General features: G+C 43.4%; 1 protein-coding gene across 2 annotated transcripts in view; it reads left to right on the top strand.

Annotated features, from left to right (window-relative positions):
* SORBS1 (sorbin and SH3 domain containing 1) overlaps positions 1 to 23,295 on the top strand; it is a 234,492-nt gene that overhangs the window by 168,466 nt on the left and 42,731 nt on the right. For both annotated transcript variants that reach the window (XM_065922955.1, XM_065922954.1), the window contains 7 exons: positions 4,901 to 4,948; positions 5,067 to 5,196; positions 7,025 to 7,139; positions 12,760 to 12,843; positions 17,427 to 17,492; positions 18,067 to 18,168; positions 22,329 to 22,378. In XM_065922955.1, the coding sequence (XP_065779027.1) occupies positions 4,901 to 4,948; positions 5,067 to 5,196; positions 7,025 to 7,139; positions 12,760 to 12,843; positions 17,427 to 17,492; positions 18,067 to 18,168; positions 22,329 to 22,378 (595 nt within the window). The remainder of the gene's footprint in view (positions 1 to 4,900; positions 4,949 to 5,066; positions 5,197 to 7,024; positions 7,140 to 12,759; positions 12,844 to 17,426; positions 17,493 to 18,066; positions 18,169 to 22,328; positions 22,379 to 23,295) is intronic.

The raw sequence follows: 23,295 nt of genomic DNA, 5'->3' as shown, positions 1-23,295 counted from the left end.
CTGTTCCACCTCATTCTCTTTACTCCTTCGCATTCAATTTTTTTTTCTGAGTTTGTCTTCTGTAGCTACTCTACATCCTATATTGATCTTTTTGTTTTTTGTCCTTTTTCATTATTTAGAATTTGATTGTGTCTAACCAGAACTTTGGTCTTCCCAGGTGGTGCTAGTGGTAAAGATCTTGCCTGCCAATGCAGGAGATGTAAGAGACTTGGGTTTGATCCCTGGTTAGGAAGCTCCTCTGGAGGAGGACATGGCAACCCACTCTAGGGTTCTTGCCTGGAGAACCTCATGGACAGAGGAGCCTGGCGGGCTACAGTCCATAAGGTCGAAAAGTCAGACACGACTGAAGTCACTTAGCACGCTCACATGCAGTCGGAGCATAGACAGCTTTGGGGCTCTTTCCCAAGCCCCCTGGACTCTTCCTGACCATCCTGCCCCACTCCTGGTTTTTCTTATTCTTCCTCCCCAATCCCACCCAGACTGTATATCTGCCTCTGTATATGCTTTTCTTTGACCATTTTTGTTTGTTGGATGGATGCATTGTGTCTATCTTGACCCTTTTCTCCTTCCTCTTAAGTGTGTGGGGTAAAGCGGGAAAAAGAATTAACTTGAGCTGTGGGAAAAGATTGAGTTAAAAATGAACCACTGATAACTGGGAAAGTGATTTTAAGTTTAAAGCCTAACAAATGCATAAAATTGAAATTTAATTGATATAGGCAAGCAGTTATGCAAATAGTGCTTTTTGCCCATCATCTCATTTTGGTCAATTACATACTTTTTTTAATAGAACAACCAGCATTTTCTCCAGTGTCTTTAACAGTATTATAAATTCTTAAAAAAAATAAACAGGAAATCTTTTTTAGTCTGTTTAAAGTACTGTGGTTGAAAAGACAATTATGTGCCTCCTGGCAGTTTTCGGAGAGTAGCTATTCCCAAATAGAGCCTCCAAGGACAATTGCCAAAGCCCAGAGGAAAATCATTGGTGCGAAAACATCTTAGCCCAGCAGGGGTCTCCCAGCAGGAGTTGTTCACACCCAGTACATACTGCTTAGGGTTAGAGTTTTCTGGAAGTCCCTGGCACAGGAAGTTTTGGTGTCGCTGCCAAGATTTGATGTTTGCTGCTTGGGGCTCTAGGGGACACAGCGTGTGGCTCCACCACATCAGGAATCACAAGATCCAGCTCCACTGAGCCCACTGGGACTTACTTTGAAAGGACTCTTGGAGAAATAGTGAAAGCAGGATTTCATGCATAGACAATGTCGGTGTTCATAGACAACTGGAGAAACATTTCGTTTGGTTAAACACACACACATTTGGCTGGCTCGGGTGTATAGAAATGCAGAAGGTGAGCCTTACACCCAGTTGCATCCCCATCTGTCCCTAGGCATAGACGGTAGCCTGCCAGGAGAAGGTACAAGAAGAAACAAGTGGAAAATGGAGCAAGAGTGACTCAGTTTTACCCATTTCCCTAGAGAAGAGCAGGAAGAAAGCTAGAAGGGTGGTGGGGCAACTCAAAAGACTTGCTTAAGTGTCACCAGGGACGGGGTGATGTGGAAAATATAAGCGAAAAGTCCTCCAGGGCTAGAAGTCATCCAGGCCAGCACTGCAGTGTGACTTTCACAGCACCCTCCCCTGCCTCCTCCCCCCAAAAGAGTCTATTCTGTTAGAGTGTAATAGCTACAGTTCTCCTTGCGATCGGGCAGATGAGGCTGGGCTGAAGGTTGCACCAGAGTCTGATCATCATCTCAGGGCTGAGGAGCGGCAGAGGTAGGGAAGTGGGGTTGGAAAGACCTGAATGCATTCCTGCTTTGTCTTCCACACTGTGCTAGGGGCAAATTTTCCTAACCTCCCTGGGCCCTAATTTCCTTGTCTCTGAGATATATACTTACATACCTCCAGGAGTTTTTCCAGGGATTGAGTGAGGCAATATTAGTAAATGACCAGATAGGCACTTAATAATAGGAACAGCTATTATTTTTATTTGTAAACATACATAAAGTTTTCTTCCATTAGATTTGCAAGAAAAACAAAAATTTGAGGAATAAATTGTGCAGCCCCTGGCTCTAGTCCAAATTACTAATGTTCAGATGAATCTGGGCAACTTGAGTTTGTCCACTTAAAAGTCAATGAACTGAAATCCACATGTCAGAGGTGGATCCCACCTCTGGGAAAATGAAAAGCTTGTTCATGGAGATGCCCTTGCCCTGTGCTAGCTTGAGTTGGAGGAGATTTTTCCGCTTACACCAGATAAAGAAATTGCTTTAAGAATGTTCAGGCATTCAAACTTCTCTCTTGTGTTCACCCCCTTCTACCCCTTTTCTTTCCTACTTCTTTTTCCGGCCTTGCGTGTGACTTGTGGGATATTAGTTACCTGGCCAGGCATTGAACCTGGGGCCTTGGCAATGAGAGCACTGAGTCCTAACTGCTGGACCACCAAGGAAATCCCCTTCCTCCGTATTCAAACTTTCAAAATACACAGGTTAACTCCCCCAGCAATGCTGTTTTTTGTTTTGTTTTGTTTTGTTTTCCATCTCAGAACTATTTCTCATTTTCTTTTAACAAGTGTTCTAGAATTCCACATTAGAAAGCTCTAGGGAGCAAAAATCTTTAAAAAGCCAAGAATTAAAAAAAAGAAAGAAAAAAAGAACCTTGAATATTTAAGTGCTGTTTTTCCCCCATGAAAACTCTGCTTTTACCTTTAGAACCAGTAATAGTTATAAATTAACCCTCACCTTACCATCTGCTGCTGGGTTGTAATTTCTCCATGATTCAAAGAGAGACAGGGTTTTGAGCTAGATGCGAGGCTGGATTTTCAACAATACATACATTGGTTCCTAACTAAGCTAATTTCTTATTTGGCAGGCACCATTTTTCCAATCAAATCACTACAATCAAAGCTAATTTTTAGTTTTCTTTGATGCTGTGGTATCTTATCTGTATAATAATCAGAAGCTCTATTGAAAAACAAAAGCAGCAAAACAAACAAAAGCAGGCAACACAGAAGTCTTCAGAAGAGCGCTCTGAAACATCTATTTCTGGATCCCAGTTTATCTCTTCTGCCCTATTTTCAAAAGTTAAATAAGCTCTCATGTTCAGTTTATAGCAGGGAAAGGCTTAGCCATATTGGTAGAAGAACCTTAAGCTCTGTTCAACTTTTAAGGATAAGAATTAGCCAATATCAAAGCAAAAAGGAGGAGGAAGGGAGGGAGGAGAAAAGAGATCTCAGTACCTAAAACCTTTCCATTTTTGGAGCTGGAAAGACCTGGGACAGATACAATAGGGAGAGGAGAGGGGAGGTAGGAATGGAGATAGAGATCCTGTTTTTGAATAATACTGGAAAGAATAGCAGTGTTAGCTTTATATACATTTTATAAAATATTCTGGCCTTTTCTGCTCTGAAGCTTAAAACAACATGGAGACAAGGACTGGCCATCAACATATTACATTGGGTTCTCTGACTTGTCTTTGCAAGCTAGTTCACGTGCTTTGTTATTTAAAGCTGTAGTGATTTTAAGAGGAGTTGGGTTTTTATTCCACATTCATGAATTCTGAATTCAGGTTAGTGAGCTATTAGAAAAGGCAAGAGTCTATTTCAGCCTAACTCTTGTTGGAGGAATGCTTTGGAGGGGTCGTCATGGATATAAGTGACTAAATATCCTGGGTTTCCAGGGCAGTCCCAGCTGAAAAACCTGTTCCAGTGAGAGTACCTGTGGTCTCATTTTTAGTTCCACGCAGCCATATCCACGAAGGGTTCAGATCTTGCTTCTGCAAGTCTTAGTGCCTGGGTCGGTGTTCAGCTTATTTAGAGACCTGTGCTTAACAGTGGCACTAGTGGTAAAGAACCCACCTGCCAATGCAGGAGACGTAAGAGATATGGGTTCAATCCCTGGGTCAAGAAGATCCCCCGGAAGAGGGCATGGCAACCCACTCCAGTATTCTTGCCTGGAGAATTCCATGGACAGAGGAGACTGGTGGGCTAAAATCCATAGGGTCGCAGAGAATCGGTTATGGCTGAAGTGACTTAACAGATACATACACATACCCCACCCCACCCCTGCCCTTGGAGAGCCATCTCCCACCACAGAAACTCGTGTGAGTTTGACTCGATCCAGGGTCACAATTTAGACAGTGACCCCGAGTGGCACTTTTGCAGAGCAAATTATGTGAGGATCTGCCGAGGGCGTGTGGGGTTCCAAGGAAGGAGGGCTGTTCGAGGGACTCATTTACAGTGGAATCAAAACGAATGATGACAAGGGGTTTCTCAAACTGTTTTCTTAGCTGCACTACCACTTTGCTAAACGATTTTGTTTTGAGTTGGCCCCAGAGTTCATTCAGGTTTTCCCATTAGCTGTTATGGAAGAAACAGAACGAACTTTGGGGCCAACTCAATATATGGAACCTTAGCATATGAAATGGGTCACAGCTGAGCCAGGCAGCTAGAAACCACACCTGGGGCCTCCCCATCCCACTGGGCAGGCCTGGGTACTCTGAAACTCAGCAGCATAGACCAGAGACAGTGCCAACACCCAGGCGTCCGTCTCAGCCTGTTTCCCACTCAGCCAGGCCGGGGACCAGCTTTGCTTGTGGAAACTCTCTGGAGAGGATCTTTGGCTCTTTGTCCCCATGCGTTTCTGGGTGTCAGGGGCAGTCTCCCCCCAGGATTTGTGAGTGTACCTTCATGACTACAGGTCTGTTTGGTTGGGTGGGTTCTCCAAACCCAGCTCTGAACTGTGTGGTTTGCCATGGTGTAGCTTCTGGTGCTTGGCTCGTCCTCTGTCCTCTGGGCTCCCGGGTGTGGCTGGACAACAGTTGGTGCAGGATGGTGGCAGTGGGGGACTTGTCACTCATTTCTCTTACCTGAGCCGGATATCTCCTGATTACATTTTGTTTTGTTCACTAGATGATGACTCAGATCTGTATTCTCCTCGATATTCCTTTTCTGAAGACAGTAAGTGGCTTAGAATTTCTTGGTTGTGGGGGTGGAAGGGAGAGTGGTGGATGAGGGAAGGATCTCCCTGTTTTCATCCATTTTAAAAGTCTTTTGCACCCACTTTTTCCTTCTCCAGCAAAATCTCCCCTTTCTGTGCCTCGCTCAAAAAGTGAGATGAGCTGCATTGATGGTGAGAAGGTAGTTAAGAGGTCGGCCACACTTCCCCTCCCGACCCGCTCTTCCTCACTAAAATCAAGCCCAGAGAGGTAAGTGTTCTCATCAACTCCATGATTTTAGGCTCTAATACACAATCTCTTTCTCTGAGTCAGGCAGCACTGGAGCCAGGCATCAAGCAGACCTGAGTTTGAATTCCTGCTCTATCACTTATTAGCAGTGATTTACTTTTTTGACTCTTAGTGTTCTCATCTGTCAAATGGGAAAACATTTTACATTCCTTGGAATACTGCAAGGATAAAACAAGATAATGCATGTAACATATCCTGTAGTCCTGGCTTATCAGATGGGCTTAAATAATGTTGACAATAATTATCATCACTCTTTCCCTCTTCACTAGAGGAATCTTGAACTATAGATTTGTCATGTGTTTTAATACTCTCTGTGCATACTGATGGGGCCTATAGCAGAGAATATAATCTTAAAATGAAGCTACACTTTTTAGTATCTCTTTATTTATTCAACACATTATCAAAACATAAGGCTTGATGGTTGAAATGATATTTGTCATCTCTTAATGCCCACACTAAATGACCCAGTTGTCTTTTACTGAGTCCTATGCCCTTGGGAGCAGCTTCCAGGGCATCTGGACTGGTGTCCCAGGCATCTCCCAGTTCCATCTTCTAACACTTCTCAACCCCAAATAGGTTTTGGCTAAACAAAATTATTTTCCCTTTAAATACACACTGTTTCATACCTCCAAACTTCTTCCATCTTTATGACAAATAAATGGCTATTTTTGAAATCCTACATATATGTACATGACATCTGCTTCAGAGTTTGATAATTAATTTGAAAGGAAGGCTGGGTGTACCTGCAAATCCTTACAGTGCATTCATTAAGCACCTACTGCGTGCATTCTGTGTGCGATTGAACAGGATGCTGTAGAGGCACATTGGACACATAAATCATTGTCCCTGCCCGTGAAGTTTATAGCCTTGCAGGAAAAACTGATTATAATCACAGTGCAAAATGCAATTATGTGCCTACGTGAAAATTTTGCAAATAATTTCCAAGGCTTCATGTATCCTCTGAAATCCCCCACTGGATCAGGTTAAGTACCTGTGCCAAAGGCTGCATTTTGGGTGATTACCAGGGTAGGGTGTGGAACAGGGAAGAAGAACATGGTTATAAAAACTAATAATGTTGCGAACTTCCGTGGCAGTTCAGTGGTGAAGACTCCATGCTTCCAGTTGCAGGTTCAATCCCTGATCGGAGAACTAAGATCCCACATGCCACATGGGGTGGCCAAAACAAACAAAGCAAAACAAAAGTGTTTATAGAGTGGTTCCTGTGGGCCTGGTGTTTTGCAAAGTGATTTTCATGCTGAGACATGTTGTCTCGTTAATCCTTACAACAACCGCACTTACGCCATGAGTAAACTTAGTTCAGTAGAGGCTAAGTGCTTGGCCCAGAGGAGCCAGCTAGCAAGGGCTGTAGTAGGGTTGGAACCACAGCTGCCTGGCTCTGGGTCCTGCATTCTCTCTCACTGCACTAGCCTGAGTGGGAAGTACAGGCATGTCTGGGAGATGATAAGCCCCTGAGAGCAGAGAAGGTGAAGGATTTTTTCCAGAGCACACTTTGCAGCTGCAGCTGCTGCTTTGCTTCCCTTTCTTGTCTCCCTGCTTCCCGGTGCCTGGTTGTGAGCACGGGACACCTCAAGCCTTTTGTGAAGCGAACACAGGGATCTAACTGGTTGTTGGAAGAAGGAAACCAGCACAACTGGACGCTTTGTCCAGAGTCCCATTTTGTGCCTCGGATATAAAAATTCCTTGATTAAACTACAGTCGGCCAAAGTCGTCAGACCTGTCGGATGCCAATTTTCATGAGAATAGCTTTAATAGGATTTTCTTTCTGCAGGACTGACTGGGAGCCCCCAGATAAGAAAGTGGATACAAGAAAATACCGCGCAGAGCCCAGAAGCATTTACGAGTATCAGCCGGGCAAGTCCTCTGTTCTGACCAACGAAAAGATGGTAATGTGCATATTAAAGTGCTTTTGTCTCACTCTGCCCGCGTTCTTTAATCCGGATGCATTGTGCGCTTGGATTACATTCTTTCTCCCTTGAGATAGACTTGCTTTGTTGAGAAGACAGTGACAATATGAAGTATTTTTACCCTTTTCATTTGGCAGGTGTTCACAAAATAAGTGCTGAGAGTCTGCATTGGAAGAATCCTCTCACTGTGGCTTTGTTGTTCTTTTTGTGCATGGTTTTCACTAACTTTAAATCTGCTAGTGTAAAGGTTGATTTTGCTGCTGTCTTTTTTAAAAACATCTAACCATTCGTTTATCAGGCTTGTTGCTAACCGGACTAAAATTGTAGTTTTAGAGGTGACTCATATTTGAACATGCATACATTTTGTAGAAGTTACAAGTACATCATTAAAAACCAGATAATTAATATGATGATGTTACTTGGAGGGAAAAAAAGCTCCAGGCTGTTAGACTATGGCTTTTAGATCTTCCTTTTCTGACAAGTTCAATAGAGAGGACACATTGCATGTTCCATCTGATTTGTGGTTCCCTATACAAGTTCACATCTCCAAGCAGTTATCAGTGGGGAGCATGGCCTGTATGGGCATAGGAGACCACCCTGTGAAGGCAAGGGAGAATTTTTACAAACTGATTGGTTTCATATCTGCCAGTCACGCTTCCTTTTATTCACCCTTCATTAGAACAAGCTGGTTTCGGAATTCTGATCATGGTTAAAGGGACCTCCAAGGCTCCATAAACCCTGCAGCCCTCCGGCCTTTCCAGCAGGAGGGAATTGTCATGCTGGGGATTGATTCTCATTAAAATGCGGTTACCACACTGAGTCCAGAATAAGAAGGCCCCTGAAATGTGCGTTCAAATTCTTCTCCCTCTGCCTCTTTTGCTCTACATGTTTTTAAGGAATAATTGATTTGACTTTTACTAAAATACAAAGGTGACATCTTTAAAAGCACAAAGGGGTAAGTAATTTTAGTTAGGGAAAAAAGGTTCAACAGTTCACCAAAATGCTTCAGATTTGTCATTCTCCGGCATTTACTGTGCACCAAAGTTATTTTAAGCAAAAAGTTCTGAGAGGAGTAGAGAATTTTGCCTCTGTCTCCTCCCTTCACTGCAGGTTCTCTCTCTGTGAGAAGGTAATAAACATGGAAGGTAACCTTCCACACAGGTCTTCCTAGAAAGAAAGTTATGTCCTTTGAGTATGTTCCTGACACTTGAATAACAAGCAAGGGACATACATCATGTATCCGTACACTTCTGGGCTTTCAGATTCTGTAGGCCCCTGGGTGCTTTTGTTTTGGCGATATTATTGTTCATAGATGGTCATTGCTGTTACTGAAAGCTTTCCCCTTAATTTCTCCTTTGTTTCCTCTTCCTTTCCTTGGTTCCTAGTAATTTGACCACTACTCAAAACTAGGGGGGAAGAAAACCCCAGAATCCATAATTTTGTGCTCATTGATACCACAGTGATCACAGTATCCTCCATATCATAGTCCTTGGGAGCATTTATGTTGTTTTCACAAACCCTGAGAAGTAGCTCACTCTGCCCACGGGCCCCTCTTTGGAGAGCTGTGGTGACCATACACGTGGGTGGTCAAGCACCATCTGGCTATTCCCACACAGGAAGCCCCTCCGGCTGTACCAGGGCCTGGGCCAACCAGTTAGGACATAAGACCCAAGGCCGGTTGGAGAGGAACATTGCTGGTCTAGCTGTTTGTTCCCAGGGAGTAGTTTTTCATTTTAGAGAAAATCTTCATCTTTTCATAGTCTGCTCTTCACAGAGGTGGAAACAGTCCTTTATTTTTTGATTTGTCTTCCTGCTGTTTTTGCCACATGAACAGAAAAGTTGGAATGGGAGTTTCAGTGTGAGTCCTGCCTTTCGGTTTCACTGTTTGGTTTGCCAGAATTTGAGGGGCCCCTTCTTCCCCAACCACCACCACCACCACCACACTCACACGCATGTGCACACGCACACGTTTTTGTGGTGGTTAGCTGTGAATAAGTGTGCTAACTAGAGACAGATAGAGAATCTAAATTTTCTCCCAGAAAGGCACATCTTTTTTATGGAGGAGAATTCCTATTTCCCCCCAGTGTTTTTCCAGCTGGAGGTGTTTGTGTCTGCTTAAGCCTTGCAATTTGAACTGGGACCTCACAGGCACATCTGTCCTGTTCGCACAGAGGGCTGACAGGTAGACCATGAAGACTGCCTTAGCATTCATCTTGTCCCTGCAGCAAACCCACAGCATCCCAGTCAAACACTGTGCTACCTACAGGAGATTCGTAGGAGATTCACAGCCTTGGTGGCCTGTTCAGCTATTTGACAAACTCATATGAAGTTCGTTATTACTGTTTGGCCTCCCTCTTATCACAGTATGAGCCCATTTTCTTCTCTTCTGGTCTTGAAGTTGGAGATCTACTGGTTGGTCCCTGCTTTGTCAGAAATAGGGTTTTTTTTAGGCTGTGGTCCTTTTACATACTTTACATACCTCCCAAGTCCCTTACAGAACTGAACCTCAGCTCAATTCAATAAATATGTACAGTTGACCCTTGAACAACACAGGTTTGAACTGCACAGTCAACCTAAACGTGGATTCTTTTCAATAGTAAATGTTATAGCCCTGCACGACTGCAGTTGGTTGAATTTGTGGATGTGGAGGAACCCTGGATACTAAGGGCCTGCTGTAAATTATACTCAGATTTTCAACTGCATGCATCCCTGAGGCCCAGGTTGTTCAAGGGTCCGCTTGTAGAATAACATTTATGTGCCAAGTCCTGGGTTAGATGTTGAGGTTCCTGCTCCCATAGGGATAATGTGAGAATGACAGATGTAAAAATCATTATTACAAACACAGTATTACAAACACAGTATATCCCCATGAAGTGTAAAACATGGGGATTTACCCAACTTAGTTCTCCCCAGTTCAGAGTCACCTTGAGCTCCCTCCTGACTTTTCAAGTCTGTCACTCGCCCCTATGTTAGCTTGGTATCATCCACAAACTCAGCAGCCCCACCCCCTTCTCCTGGGGAGTATGAGAAATGTTAGCAGCACAGGACTAGGAATTGGAAGGTTTCTGAGTTCCAAGTTCAGATTCGGACACTGCCTAATGTCTGGAGGCATCACTTAACTTTTCTGAACAACCACAGTGTTTTCACCTGTAAAATGGAATTATTATCTGGCCTGCCAACCTCGCTGGAGCATTGAGTGAGAGGGTCACATGTGATAATGTGGGTAAAAGATCTGTGAATATAACAAAGTGCCATGTAAATGATTCTTTAATTACAGTCTGAAGCTAGTCTCCGGCTCCCGTCCAAGCAGCAGAACTATTCTTCTGAGCGATCAGGCATTTTCCTCGTGAGTCCCCTGCCTTTTCTGAGGATTTTGCCAAGCTGGGAAAAGATAGCTCCCTGCCGCAGAGACCTCAGCCTGGCTTTGTGGAATCTGCTCTGCCTGCCAGAACAGAGAGCCTGGCTCTCCATCCAGAAGGACAGTCCCCTATTTGTCCATTCTGTGCTTGAACCTAGAAAGCAGTTATCAGTGCAGAATCAAGTGCTGCGTGGTATTTATTACCTTATTTTAGCTTTCTCGCTGGGCAACTCCAAGAACAAAGGTTGGCTGCTCTGGGTGCAAGCTGGTTGACATGCCTCCTGATTCAATTCTCAACCCAACATTAACCTTGGTAATAAAACAATCTGTGAACAACCTTTGACAATAAAATGGGTTGATTCTTTCAGAACTGAGTACCAGGACATTCAGGCAGTTTTCTGAAAAAGTTGGTACATTTTGTTTTTAAAAAAAAGGAAAAAAAACCCTAAATTATTCCCAGAGAGCAGTTTATAAATAGTCTTTTAAAGTAATAAACATGAAATAGGTTTCATGAAGCCCCATGATACAAGGACCTAGGGTGTCCCCATGTCTAACCTGTCCCTCCTAAATGGTGGTGTCCTTATAGGTATTGCACCTCATTTTATTGAATAAATATAGATTCCAGTATTTTACAGAATCCACTGAGATGGAGCACACATTCTCCAGATTTTAAGTTCCTCTGCCCCTCAAGACAGTTGGAAGAAGGTTTAGTCTGATTGCAAGAGGACAGACTGTTTCAATACATATTTTCCTTTGATTTCAACTAACTTCTATTCAGTTAATTTCAGCTAAAGGAAAGTTATCTATCAGATCTTCCTGGGTTTAAAGCAAAAGTAGAAATAATAGTAAGGATTCTTATAGGAATCTTAGAGACTGGTGAAGGTCACTAAGAAAGTTTACAGCCATTTCAACAAGCTGCAAAAGACCCGTTACCTGAATGTTAAGAAAAATGTGTCCAGAGGAACTGCTTTGTGAAGGAGTCACTTGGAGATGTGTCCACAGGACATGCAATTTCCTTTCTATGTGTTGTGGCCCTGAGGGCATGTTTCTTATGTTTTCAGTCTCAATGGAAAATGTATATTTTCTATTTCATTTTGTCAGGATATCACCATTTCTCTCTTTTGTGACTGTTAAGATTTTTTGAAACATATACACATAAGAATTAAGCCATGAGCCTCTAACAGTTTCATCTGATGTGATCATATCTCCAGTTTATTAAGGGGAAACTGATTTGCTTTCCAGGCACTCATTTTCCAACTAATTATTTCCAGAAACATATGCTCTTCCACAGAGCAAGGTACCAGAACTTTATAAATATTTGACGAAACATGAAATCCCAAGGAATCAAATTATCAGTCTGTGAATTACCTCTTAGAGCTGTATAAAGTGAGAAAGCTAACTTATTTTTGTAACATAACCCAGAAGTTTCTCCCTCATGTTGTTCTGTTATCTGTCTTGTTCAGCTTTTTTCCTTTATTTTTTCCCCCAGTTCTTTAACATTTATCTCTTAAAGCACAAGGTATATCTGTCTGTATTCATCCCCCATGGATGCTTGTTTAAAATGTTTTTTCACTTGTGTCTTCTGTTTTTACTTACATCATCTTTCACTTTACTCTGTGTGGGACTTGGTTTCTCACCTACTCATGTGCCATTAAAGATGCAGTATTAACAAATTGGCTTTTATAAAAGTGTCAGTATTTGCTGTTGATTTTGAAAACCTGAAGACAGCCTTGCAAATAAGCACTAAAACCGTACTAGCCCATAAAAAGTGTTTGCTCTACTCATCTGGCGTAGATGGCTAAATGTTTGGTGTTTTCACCAGGTTATTTGCTTGTAACTCTTAGCTCTTTGGAAAGAGAGAAGAGGGGCTCTCTTTTCTCCCACCACTCTGGCGATTACCAAGGAAAACCGTCATGCCCATGTTCAGATGTGTTGAGAGGGCAGCTGTGGGGTAGAGTGCTCTCCATCTGCGTCCCCCTGCCTGGGGACCGATGAACAATTCCCTCACTGCTGCCTACCTCAGTGTCCTGTTTTCATAAACACATCCTTTCCTGCCTGTTTCAGCTCCTGATTTTGCTCATGTCTGTTAAAAAAAAAAAAAAAAAAGGATGATTGCTGCTGTTGAATGCAGGTGCTGTATATTTCTGGAAACCACTGCATCTCTACTGGCCGGTTCCTATGTAATCTCTGCATAATGTTATCCTTCTCTTTCTTCCATTTCCCTGTCACCAACCCCTATAGAGTCGGGATATAAGTCCAGAAGAGATAGATTTAAAGAATGAACCTTGGTATAAATTCTTTTCGGAATTGGAGTTTGGGAAACCGGTAAGTTTAATAGCTTCAGTGGTTATAGACACCGTTTTAAATAATGCTGTTGATGCATTGTTGCTGCTAAAGAATCAGATCTGTTTGTAAAGAGTTCAGGAAGTGGGGAACAGCTTCGTTGACTGTCAGTAGTGGGATTGTCAGTTCTCACTACAACCTGTGAGCTTTCCACTGCTTTACTTCACCAAGAAGGGACAGTGAGCTCTGGGAAGTGTTTCTTGCTAGAAGATTTCAGGGAGACACGGCTAAATCATTGCTTGTCTTAGGACCTTTCAGCACTAGCAACAAATATCACACACCTTGTAGACTGCGTTATTTCAGGCTTTGGTTCGGTCCCTTGAACAAAGGCTTCACGGTGTGCTGAAGACAAACAGGGAAAAGCATATACACTGAGAAAAGCCAGCATTGTCCCTGTTTTAAATAGAAGTTTTAGAAACACACATATAAGAGAAGTGACAAAGCAAAGGGAAAAGGGCCTTTCTGTGCACAGGTGGTCTGAGAATACCACCCTGTTACAGGCAACTTTTAGGGAATGATTTCTATGAGGTAGGGATAGTATTTCCCAAAATTATGGATGAGAGTTAGGAATTCTAGCAAACTTAATATTCATCCCAATAGCCTGCAAATTCTGTGATGTATCTGAGTTGGCTTTGGTACAAATTGATTTTTGGCAATTCAAGGAGGATTTTCTTGGCCTTGCACCCAAAGGAGTATCAAACAGAAGGGAGAACTGAGCTCATTTTTCCACTGGACATAACTGGAAACTGACTTTAAAACTTCAGTTACTTTAAAGTCTTAATTATGACAGCTGCAAAAAGAATTTACAGGTGGAGGGATTAAGTGTATATAAATAAAACATTCTATTAGATGTTTGTATGAGACTTTAAGCATTGAATCTGGCACTTGTGTTTTTGTGTTTTTTGCCAGATAGCTTTATAGTTCAGGAAAATGTTAAAGTTCATAGTATACTTTTCATGAAGGTGAAGACAGAGAAATTTAGCTGGTGCTCTGAAATTGCTCATTTGATTGAGCCACGATGAGCTTTGTTGGAATGTTCAGGCATTTTCAGAGTTAGGAGCACCTGACTTGTAAACACTCCACTTGTAGGAACAGGCAGTCCTACTGTTTCTCTGAGTCACCTACTATCAGCCAAGCAGCCCTGGATGAACACCGCCACCTAGTGGTCAAAGCGAGGGACGCATCCAACCCAAAGTCCATCCGACTTTGGATGGACGCATCCAACCCTCCCCTCCTCAAAGCTTTGGTGCACACCTCACTTCTCCTCTCTCCCTTTTTTCTCTGCTGTCCACCATTCACACATCAGTGAAGTAGACCTCCCACAGTCTTTTCCACGTGCAGAACTTTAGCAATATCCTAACCTTTTTCTTTTTCTTAAAACCTGCTCAGTTGTCTCACTGAGAAAAAAACCTTTGGAAATGTGTTCCCCTCAAAAAGATGATGATTAGTACATGCAATAATAATGCCGTACTTTCATCAGAGAAAGAAAGTGATATTAGCTTTAATTTTTTTTCAAAAATCCAATTTATTATCCAGGATTAGCTACAACTAACAATTTTTTATAAACTCCAGTTATAGGTATTTTTTTCCCTGAGGGAAACCAGAATGTTAAGTCTTTGGTGAGATAATTAAGCATTATATTTTAAGTCAAAGAAGAGGAATCATCATGCATGTACAACACCTAGTAGCAGCGGAGACCAAGACTAATTTGTATTACAAAATAAAAAATGCCAAATATTAAGAGAAAGTAAAAAAAAAGAGAGAGAGAGAGAAAGTCATAGCATTAAATTGTTGATAATAAGGAGCCTGTGCCATCGATTTTTTAAACCCTGTTGAGAATCTATAATTTCTAGCCATCTCCTCATTTGCCAAATAACTAGTATTACTGAAATATTAACTTTTAGGGAATGTTATGAAGCCATGTTTTTCTAATTAATTGTGACTGGTTTATTGTTTTACTAAATCTGTCATTGTAATTAATACTCCTTCTGTTAGCGATTGACAGCATTTCATTCACAGTGTGCCTAGATAGGCTCTGTGAGTAGCTCAGTGAATTAATTGTTTCTATGGGAAATGGTAGTCTGAACACCACACAGCCAATCCAGACAAATGTTGAGAAAACAGTCCATCGTGTACTGGGACCTTCCTGTAATTTGTGTTCCTACCCTATTGTCCCAACTGACTCTTAATTATTTAAAGGCTTAGAGATGTTTTTCCAAAATGCCATTTTCTCTGAAGCCAGAGTGTTCCTTACATAGACCTTAGACTTCTTAAATGGGACTACTGCTTCTTGTATGGTCTTTTAAAGTCAAAAAGATGATACTTTTGAAGACTTGCCAAAGTAGCTTAATCAATGCCCATATCCTGAGGAATAGCATTGAGATGCACAGGTCCTTATGGTGTGAGGCATAAGGGTGAGCTTGTTACCTGGTTGAACCAGATTGATGACTGGATAGTACTCCCAGAGCTTGCGAGGAAGGTGTGATGGGGAGAAATTGTTTTCTTCTCTTCACTTCTCCTACCCCAATCAACTCTGTGCCATTAAAGAGTAAGAGATAGAAATAAAAGGGGTATAAACTGTGGAAGTTGTTTTGGAGGGTTTTTCAGTCATTTGGGAGCAGAATGAAGTTAAAACTCCTGTCAAAGCATGTGGATCATCGTTTCTCCTTTTTATTCCACGTGAACCTAGGACCTGCTTCCCATCTATAAAGCCAGCCAGAACTGTAGATGTTTACCTTGCACTCCTTTCTTCCTCAGCCCCTTCACTTAAAGCCACCCTGATTTAGTGAGCTGAAGCTTCAATAAGACCCTGACTATAATACCTTTTAGGTCTAATGAGTTGTAGAGTATCAGCTGATTTAAGACTTCAGGGACCATTCGGGGAAGATGATTTAAAACCAATTTTATTTGTAAGCACTGTCTAATATTTTGCAGGAAGTACATGAGTAGGGCTACCATCAGTGACTTGAAAAAGTCATCCCTAATAAGATTCAAGTGTATTAAGTGCTTAAAGATGAGTGATAATTGTCAGTGGCACTTACTCTACAAATTGCAGAATATAAGCATACAGAGATCACGTTACTGACCTGCTAATGGTAGTGGTGAAGGTGCCTTGGAATCAGGTTACTTTTCATCTATAAATTCATTACAAAGGGCCTGGGTGTCAGCCGTTTCTTCTTCCTCCCTCCCCACTAAAATTTTGACAAAATTGATGTGATTTCTGTAAGTAAGCTCAAGCTGAAATGTAAAACTAATTTGAATGCTGCCATAGAGTTGTTTATGATGAAATTTGTGCAGAATGATAGGAGTTATTAATGAACTCGTGTCCTCAGAGGTCATTGTGTAAGAAATTTCAAGTCTAAGCAGGCAGAACAAAAAGGTATACAGAATGGGGAAGAGATTGCAGGTTTAGACATATCTTGTAACTTCCAGATATCCTCTCCTCTGGTCCCCTCTTGGGGCTTCTGTGGTAGCTCAGCTGGTAAAGAATCCACCTGCAATGCAGGAGACCCCGGCTCAGATTCCTAGGTCAGGAAGATCTGCTGGAGAAGGGATAGGCTACCCACTCCAGTATTCTTGGGCTTCCCTGGTGGCTCAGATGGTAAAGAATCCACCTGCAATGAGGGAGACCTGGGTTCAATCCCTGGGTTGGGAAGATCCCCTGGAGGAGTGCTTGGCTACCCACTCCAGTATTCTTGCCTGGAGAATCCTCCTGGATGGAGGAGCCTGGTGGGCTACAGTCCATGGAGTTGCAAAGAGTCGGACACGACTGAGCAACTAAGTGCACACACTGGAACCCCCTTAAAACAATTCTCCTGGCAGATTACTACTTTGGGAATTCCCAAATGTAGCAGATTGCTACTCATTCTAACAAGAAGAGTGAAAGGAGAAAATGAAAATAACCTGTTTAAATTCAAAGTATAAACTCTTTCCTCTAAGAGAGATGGAAGGTCTGCCTCTACCATCAGCAATGTTATCAAGTCTTGTTAAACTGTAAGAGATTAAAAAAAATTATCTGATGAAATTGTCTAGTTATACAGCATAACATTTAACACCTGGTTTATACATGGGTTTCCTTGCCACAAATCACAGAAAGCACATTTAGCACCATTTACCGACCCTTGGTCAGATCTCCAAATTCACACATTTGTGAAGACATGATAAAATTTACAGTGGGAAAGACTCCCTCCAAAATGTGGGCTCACAGTGTCAGTCTTAGTTGGAAAAGAACAACGTGGAATTGAAATGTTTCTGTTTTCATTCAAATTGGTGTTAATGCTTTTTCTTTGTTCTTTTTAAAGTTTTGATTATTTCGTATCCAACAGTTATTTCCCTGAGATCTAGATGTAGAAACAAACCTCCCACTTCACATTTCCAGCTCCCAAGAGTTTGTGGGGTCCCCAGGCAGCCTCAGGAGGCAGAGTGCCTGCTCCTTCCGTTTTTAGTTCACTTTTCTGTGTTGAGACAGTTCTCCTAATGTTGCCCCTCTTTGTTTGAGCCGGTCTCCATGTTTGTCTTTATGTCTTTATGCTCATTTCTTCATTTCCTCCTCTGCTTCCCGTCAGCCTCCCAAAAAGATATGGGATTATACTCCTGGAGACTGCTCTATCCTTCCTAGAGAGGATAGAAAGGTAATTCCGCTGTGCTCCTCCTGCGGGCTGTGTGTATGCTCTGGCCTGACTAGTGTGAGTGTGTTGTGGGGTGTTTCTTTTAATAAATCCCCTCCTCCCTCCCCCCCTTTTTTTTTTTTAAAAAAAACCTTGATTATAACTTTTTGTTTTTGGCTTGGTGATAAAACAGTTTAACAAAGTCTCTAAGACTTATACTAATACGTAGAGGTTATAAAAGCAATTACTTATTCTACTGACATATAGTATGTGTCATAGTCAGCATACTCTGAAAAGAGAGAAAAACAGGTATTTCCTCAAAGGTAGGTTTCTGTGGTGTGTGTAGTTCCTCTCTTTAGCAAGTAGAGTAGCATTTTGGAGCTCTGATTGCCACAGGATTTATATTCTCTCTGCCTAATGCTGCATTCTCGGTTCTCCTGCCTTTAACTCATTTCTAGTAAGCTCTTGTATTTTAGTCATGCCCATCTTTGCCTTATTAATGTATGACACTAAACAAACTCATTTTTCTAATGTAACCTTCTGTCTGCCTTTCCTCCTAACTAAAACGCTCTTTCCCATCTTTTCTTTCTTGAACCAGACTAATCTAGAAACTGATCTCAACCTCTGTCAAACAGAGTTAGAGGCAGATTTAGAAAAAACGGAGACGCTTAATAAAGCACCCAGTACAAACCTGTCGCAGGTATTTCTGAGTTTTTCTCATGCCCTCGCTTCCCTTTGCTCTCTACTTTGTTCTGTGGTTTTTGATGTAGTGGGGGTGATGAATGGTTATGCTGGTTATTTTTAAGCTGCATGGCTTTCTGACTCCTGGTTTAGATCCCCCTTACCCCCTAACTTAATTTTTGCTTGGTTTTTTTTTTTTTTTTTTTTTGAGCTTGGCATTTTCCTTACAGGGAATTTTTCAGATATATATATATGCAGGCTGGCTGGTGATTTAGCTGCTCCCCCGCCCTTACCATCCTCTTTCTCTGCTTTCAAGGGGTCATCCTTACAGCTCCCCTCTGCCTCCTTGGGTGTATACCTTCTCTGAATTTTCAGGGAGCCTTTTGTGGGCAACTTCCGTAGCTTTTTTGCAGCCCTGGGAGATACAAGCCTCAGAGATCATTTTCAAAAACACAGCCACCGTGAATCGAGAGCCTCTTATGTGGACGGTACCGTCAGAGTAGTAGTGTTTGTAATTTGCAAGGTCAGAAAGTTCTTAATGAAAAAATGTTCTCCAGAGGCCAGACAGCCTGGCCACATGCATTTGAAACTCAGCCTGCATTGATATTTTTATAGAGAGCTATGTCCCAGTGTGGTTTATTAAAGGATGTGTCAGAGAGAAAAGAGAGTCCAAGATAAATGGGCTCCCAAGGGAAAGAAAAATACCAAATGTTTGGAGAATGGCTCCCCATGGCTGCCTGACAAAACAAAGGAGACTCTTACCAGGAAAGGGTATCTTTACAGAAAATAAAAAAGGAATGCGGACACTGCTGAAGAGGCTAGGATGTCCACAGACTATGGCAGAGACATGGAAAATGCTAGCGGACCACGTTATTCTTAAACAGAACTGAGACAAGGAGGGTCAGGCCACCAGTATAGGTTACTTGGATATGAAGTCACGTAGAGCCAGGGACTCAAACTGGGTGATCGTGGCAACAGCCAAGGGGGCCAGGATAAGAGGGGGAAGGAACTGCAAGCAGATACAGGGGAGTTAGGGTTTGGGAGTCCAGAGTCCCCAGAGGAAGTTAGCCTGCAGGGACCAGGGGATAGGCCCAGGGGAGTGCAGAAGATGAGCGACAGTGCTTGCAACCAGGCGGATAGGTGACGGGTGGGCACGGTGGGGGGCTGAGTCTCCAAACAGGGCAGAGACTGGCAGCTGCTGTCGCTCTTGTGGGAATGGAGGTCTGAGCTGGTTCTGAAGGAGAATTGTGGCTGTAGGTAAGTCCTGAAGTGAGCCAAGAGGCAGGACGGGAGCCCCAGCCAGTCAGCAGGCACTCTTTTCAAAGTAGCCTAGAGAGAGTGGTTCTGTAACAGGTGCCAGGATGGACAGCAGCCAGAGGTTACTGAGCTCACAGCCACCTCCCTTGGGCAGAGATGGCGTCTGGTACCCACAGTCCTGCCTGTGGCTAGGTGGGCCTGAAGAGGTTGCGTGGATGTGTCATCTTGACACTGATTCAGTTATGCGTTACCCATGGCCCTTAGCTAAGGCTGAGAGAGGTTCTAAGTCAGCACAAGAGTGGACGCATTGCCTTCAAGAACATAGCAGCTAGCCACACTCTTAAATAAAAGAGCTCCACTGGTACATAGCAGTGCCTGGTAAGAGCTGAATGACCACTATGGGTTCTAAGGGCTCAGGAGAGGGGGAAATCTTCCAGAAAATCAGGGGAGACTTCTCAGGAGTTGGCCCCGATCTTAAGGAATGGATGGAATTTAGGTACCAGGTGAAAGTGGGGGCCATCCATTGGAGGAATGGTAGAGGGGGCAAAATAAACATATTTAATATAGATTCAGGAATGAAGTAGATAAATTTGGCTATAATAGAACATTTTGGGTGATAATAGTGGGAGGCAGGTTTGGGAAAAGAGGGTTGACTCTGGGTTATAGAGGCTCAGAAAATATGGTTAAGGGAATGATTGATTTTGCCCTGCAGTCAATGATGTAGTTCAGGAAGTGTTTTAGGAAGCTCAGTGTCCTTGCTCCCGAGAGGCTGAATTGAAGGGAAAACCTCCAGTTGGAGGTTGAGAGGGCAAGGAGACTGCTGCAGTGGTCTGGGCATGCAGGGGCGAGAGCCTGTACTCCAGTGGCACCAGTGTGAAGCGAGGGGGAGGGTAGATGTGAGAGAGAACTCACAGAGGAAATTGCAGTGAGACTTTTTTTTAAAAGAATTATTTAGCCAATGCCTTATTTTAATTAAAAAACAACAACCTTCCTCCCTTTATTTCTCTCTCTCTCTCTTTTTTTTTTTAAAATTTTTTTATTATTGGGGGCACACAGCATGTGGAATCTTAGTCCCCAGATCAGGGATAGAACCCTTGCCCCCTGCATTGGAAGCATAGAGTCTGCAGAGTCTGAACCACTGGAGCACCAGGGGGGTCCCACAGTGAGACACTTTAACTAATTGGTGTAAAGAACAAAGACTGAGGGTAGGGACAGGAAACACAGGTGTAGGGTTTGGGGAAGGAAGCAGGAAGGATGGGGATGTCAGTATGTCACATAAGAAAGATGGGGAAAAAGTCAGGGCAGAGGGAAGATGAAGGAGGTAGTTTCAGGTATTTCTGAGGTGTTGGCTGTGGATCATATGGGGCATATCCAGGCAACAGTTGGAAGTGGATGAGAGGCAGGGGTGTTGAAAGTCAGTCAGAGTCACCTGAAGAGAAGTGCTGGTTGAAGCCTTGGGAGCCAAGGAAGGATTGAAGGGAGAGAGAGGGTGGGGGACCAATAGCCCCCCATGGGGATCTTGTCTGACACAGAACAGAGGAGGAGGAGGATCAGAGAAAAACAGAGCAAGGAGGAAACGTGAGAGGTGGGGCAAATGTTAGAGCTGACTGAGGGGTCCCCCCAAAAATAGACTCTGAGGGAAGGTCAGTGCACCTGATAACCAGGAGGCTTCTAAACACTTTAGAGGTCGCTGGGCAGGTAGCTGATGGGAGCTGGAGTTATGTGCTAAAGAATCAGGGGAGCCCCCAGAGGTATAGCACCAGCTGACAACCTGCGAGGGGGGACGGCAGGAAGCGGGTGTTTCCAGAGGACTCAGCAGGGTTGTGCCGAAGCTCTTCCAGGATGGAGACCCGGCTTGGGTGGGCAGGCGTCGAGAGTGGGAGGCTCCAGGAGGGGATGGGCAGGAGAGGCCAGTGTGGGCACCAGGGCTGGAGGGGTGGACGTGGAGGGGAGAGCAAACACTGGGGGTAAGGGCCGGAGGACAGCCGGGGTGAGCCCCCAAGAAGGCTGCCTCTGCTCCCACCATCTCCTCCTCCTTTCCCAATCTCTTCCTTCTCCTTCTCCTGATATTTTCTTTCTCTCCTTTCCCCAAGTGCCTCTTCTCTTCCAGAGAGCTTGTTCTTCTTGAAGTGGTCATTAGCAGAGATCGGAGCATCTTTAAGAGTTAAGCTGTACATTGACTTATTCAACTACCATGTTATTTTTAAAAACAAATATATCACACCCTTTGCCTTTCCTTCTCCAAGATGATAGACACCCTAAACTCTGTAATTATGCTGCTTTTTATCTATATAGAGCTCTTGGTTTTCTCCCTTTTGCATAGTGGCCTGTCATTTGATAGCATGTTTTCCCACTTGGTGAAACAGGCATTAAGAGGTTTTGTGAAACTGCATTGCTCCCCATTTCCAGGGGTAAATGAGTGATCTAGAAGTATGGTCTTTTTAAATGCTTTTTTTTTCTTTTTTATGTTATATACCTGATGAAGTGTTGGGTGACGCTCTCTAGTTGTGGCATTTGGGTGCATGACGGAGTCTGGTGGACTTGGCAAGGGGGGTCCGAGGGCTGGGGATGAGCTGGTGCAAGGTGCTGTCCATGTCACTAATGCATGTTGCGAAGTGGTGGGCCATCCACCCAGTGGGCCTGCAACTGGAGATACCCATGAGGAGTGGGCCATCTCCTGACCCTTCCAGAGAGCCTTGGGTGCAGCCCCTGGGAGACAAAAGCCCGGAGATCCTCCTCCCGGAGAAAGAGCACCACCGTCCACCCACCCTGAGCCCCTTCCAGCTCAGCTCTGCTCCCTGCCTCCGGGAGGGCTTCATCTAAACTAGGACAAGAAAGGGGCTTCTCTATTTTCCCCTTGGCTTGAAATAACTGAGTCAAAGTAAGTCTTTTTTTTTTTTTTTTTTTTTTTGACATTTACAGAGCTCAGCAATCAGCCCGACTCCAGAAATTTCTTCAGAGCCTCCTGGATAGTAAGTTATCATTGTTTACATGGCTTGATATATGAAATGTCCAAAATGGGAAGGCTTGTGTTTCATTTGTTTCAGTCTAGTGACTTTGAATGATGTATAGTTTGGTGATAAGTAGCAATTATAGTCTTAAAATTATTTTTTTTTCTCCTCCTTTTCCAAATTAACGTTGTGATGACTCATATTACCTCTGATGAACTTTTCCCTGTGTTGGCTTCTTTTCCTTTGACTGTAAGCTTATTTGTTTGAATTGAGAAGCTGATTCCTGGGAGTGGAGAAGGGTGTGTGACTGAAGTGCATCTGGTGTAAAGGTGACTGGGATGAGTGGGGTGAAGTCTTCAGGCTGGAGCTGTCCAAGGAAAGATGGGGCCAACTTGTCTCATTCTCAGAGATCTGGGTTCATTCACCTATACCAATTCTTGGAATTCTGCCTGGCTGGTGAATGCACACCCCACGCACTTCCTCATAGGGTAACTGTCGGCCTCTCCTCCCCTCTCCCAAGCCAACCTACATCCTCTCCAAGATTTCTTGTCTCCATACTTTGCTATGCAGCTATCATCCCAGCTGGAAATGTTTCATTGTTGCCCCAGGCCCTTACAAACGTGTTAGTACCTCTTATTGGCACTTCCTTCCGTGCCCGTACACCTGACTGATGCTTTTGTAGTTTTGTGACTACAATAAACTATGAACCCCCTGAGGGCAAGGGGTGCATACCTGCAGTGCCTGGGCACCCAGTAGATTTGGGCGCTTCTCGTCACCATGAGATTACAGTCTGTATCTCACTCTGAAATATGACGGGGAGGGAAGGCACACTGTTACTCCCTCTTCCATTTGTGTGGGTAACTCCACACAGAGCAAAGTTCAGCTGTGTAGGCAGAAGCCTGACTTTGGTGTGAATGCTGAGTTTATGGACTTGGGGG

The sequence above is a fragment of the Muntiacus reevesi genome, chromosome 2, assembly GCF_963930625.1.
Source record: "Muntiacus reevesi chromosome 2, mMunRee1.1, whole genome shotgun sequence".
In the NCBI taxonomy this organism is placed as follows: domain Eukaryota; kingdom Metazoa; phylum Chordata; class Mammalia; order Artiodactyla; family Cervidae; genus Muntiacus; species Muntiacus reevesi.
This window is presented reverse-complemented; position numbering and strand designations above follow the sequence as displayed.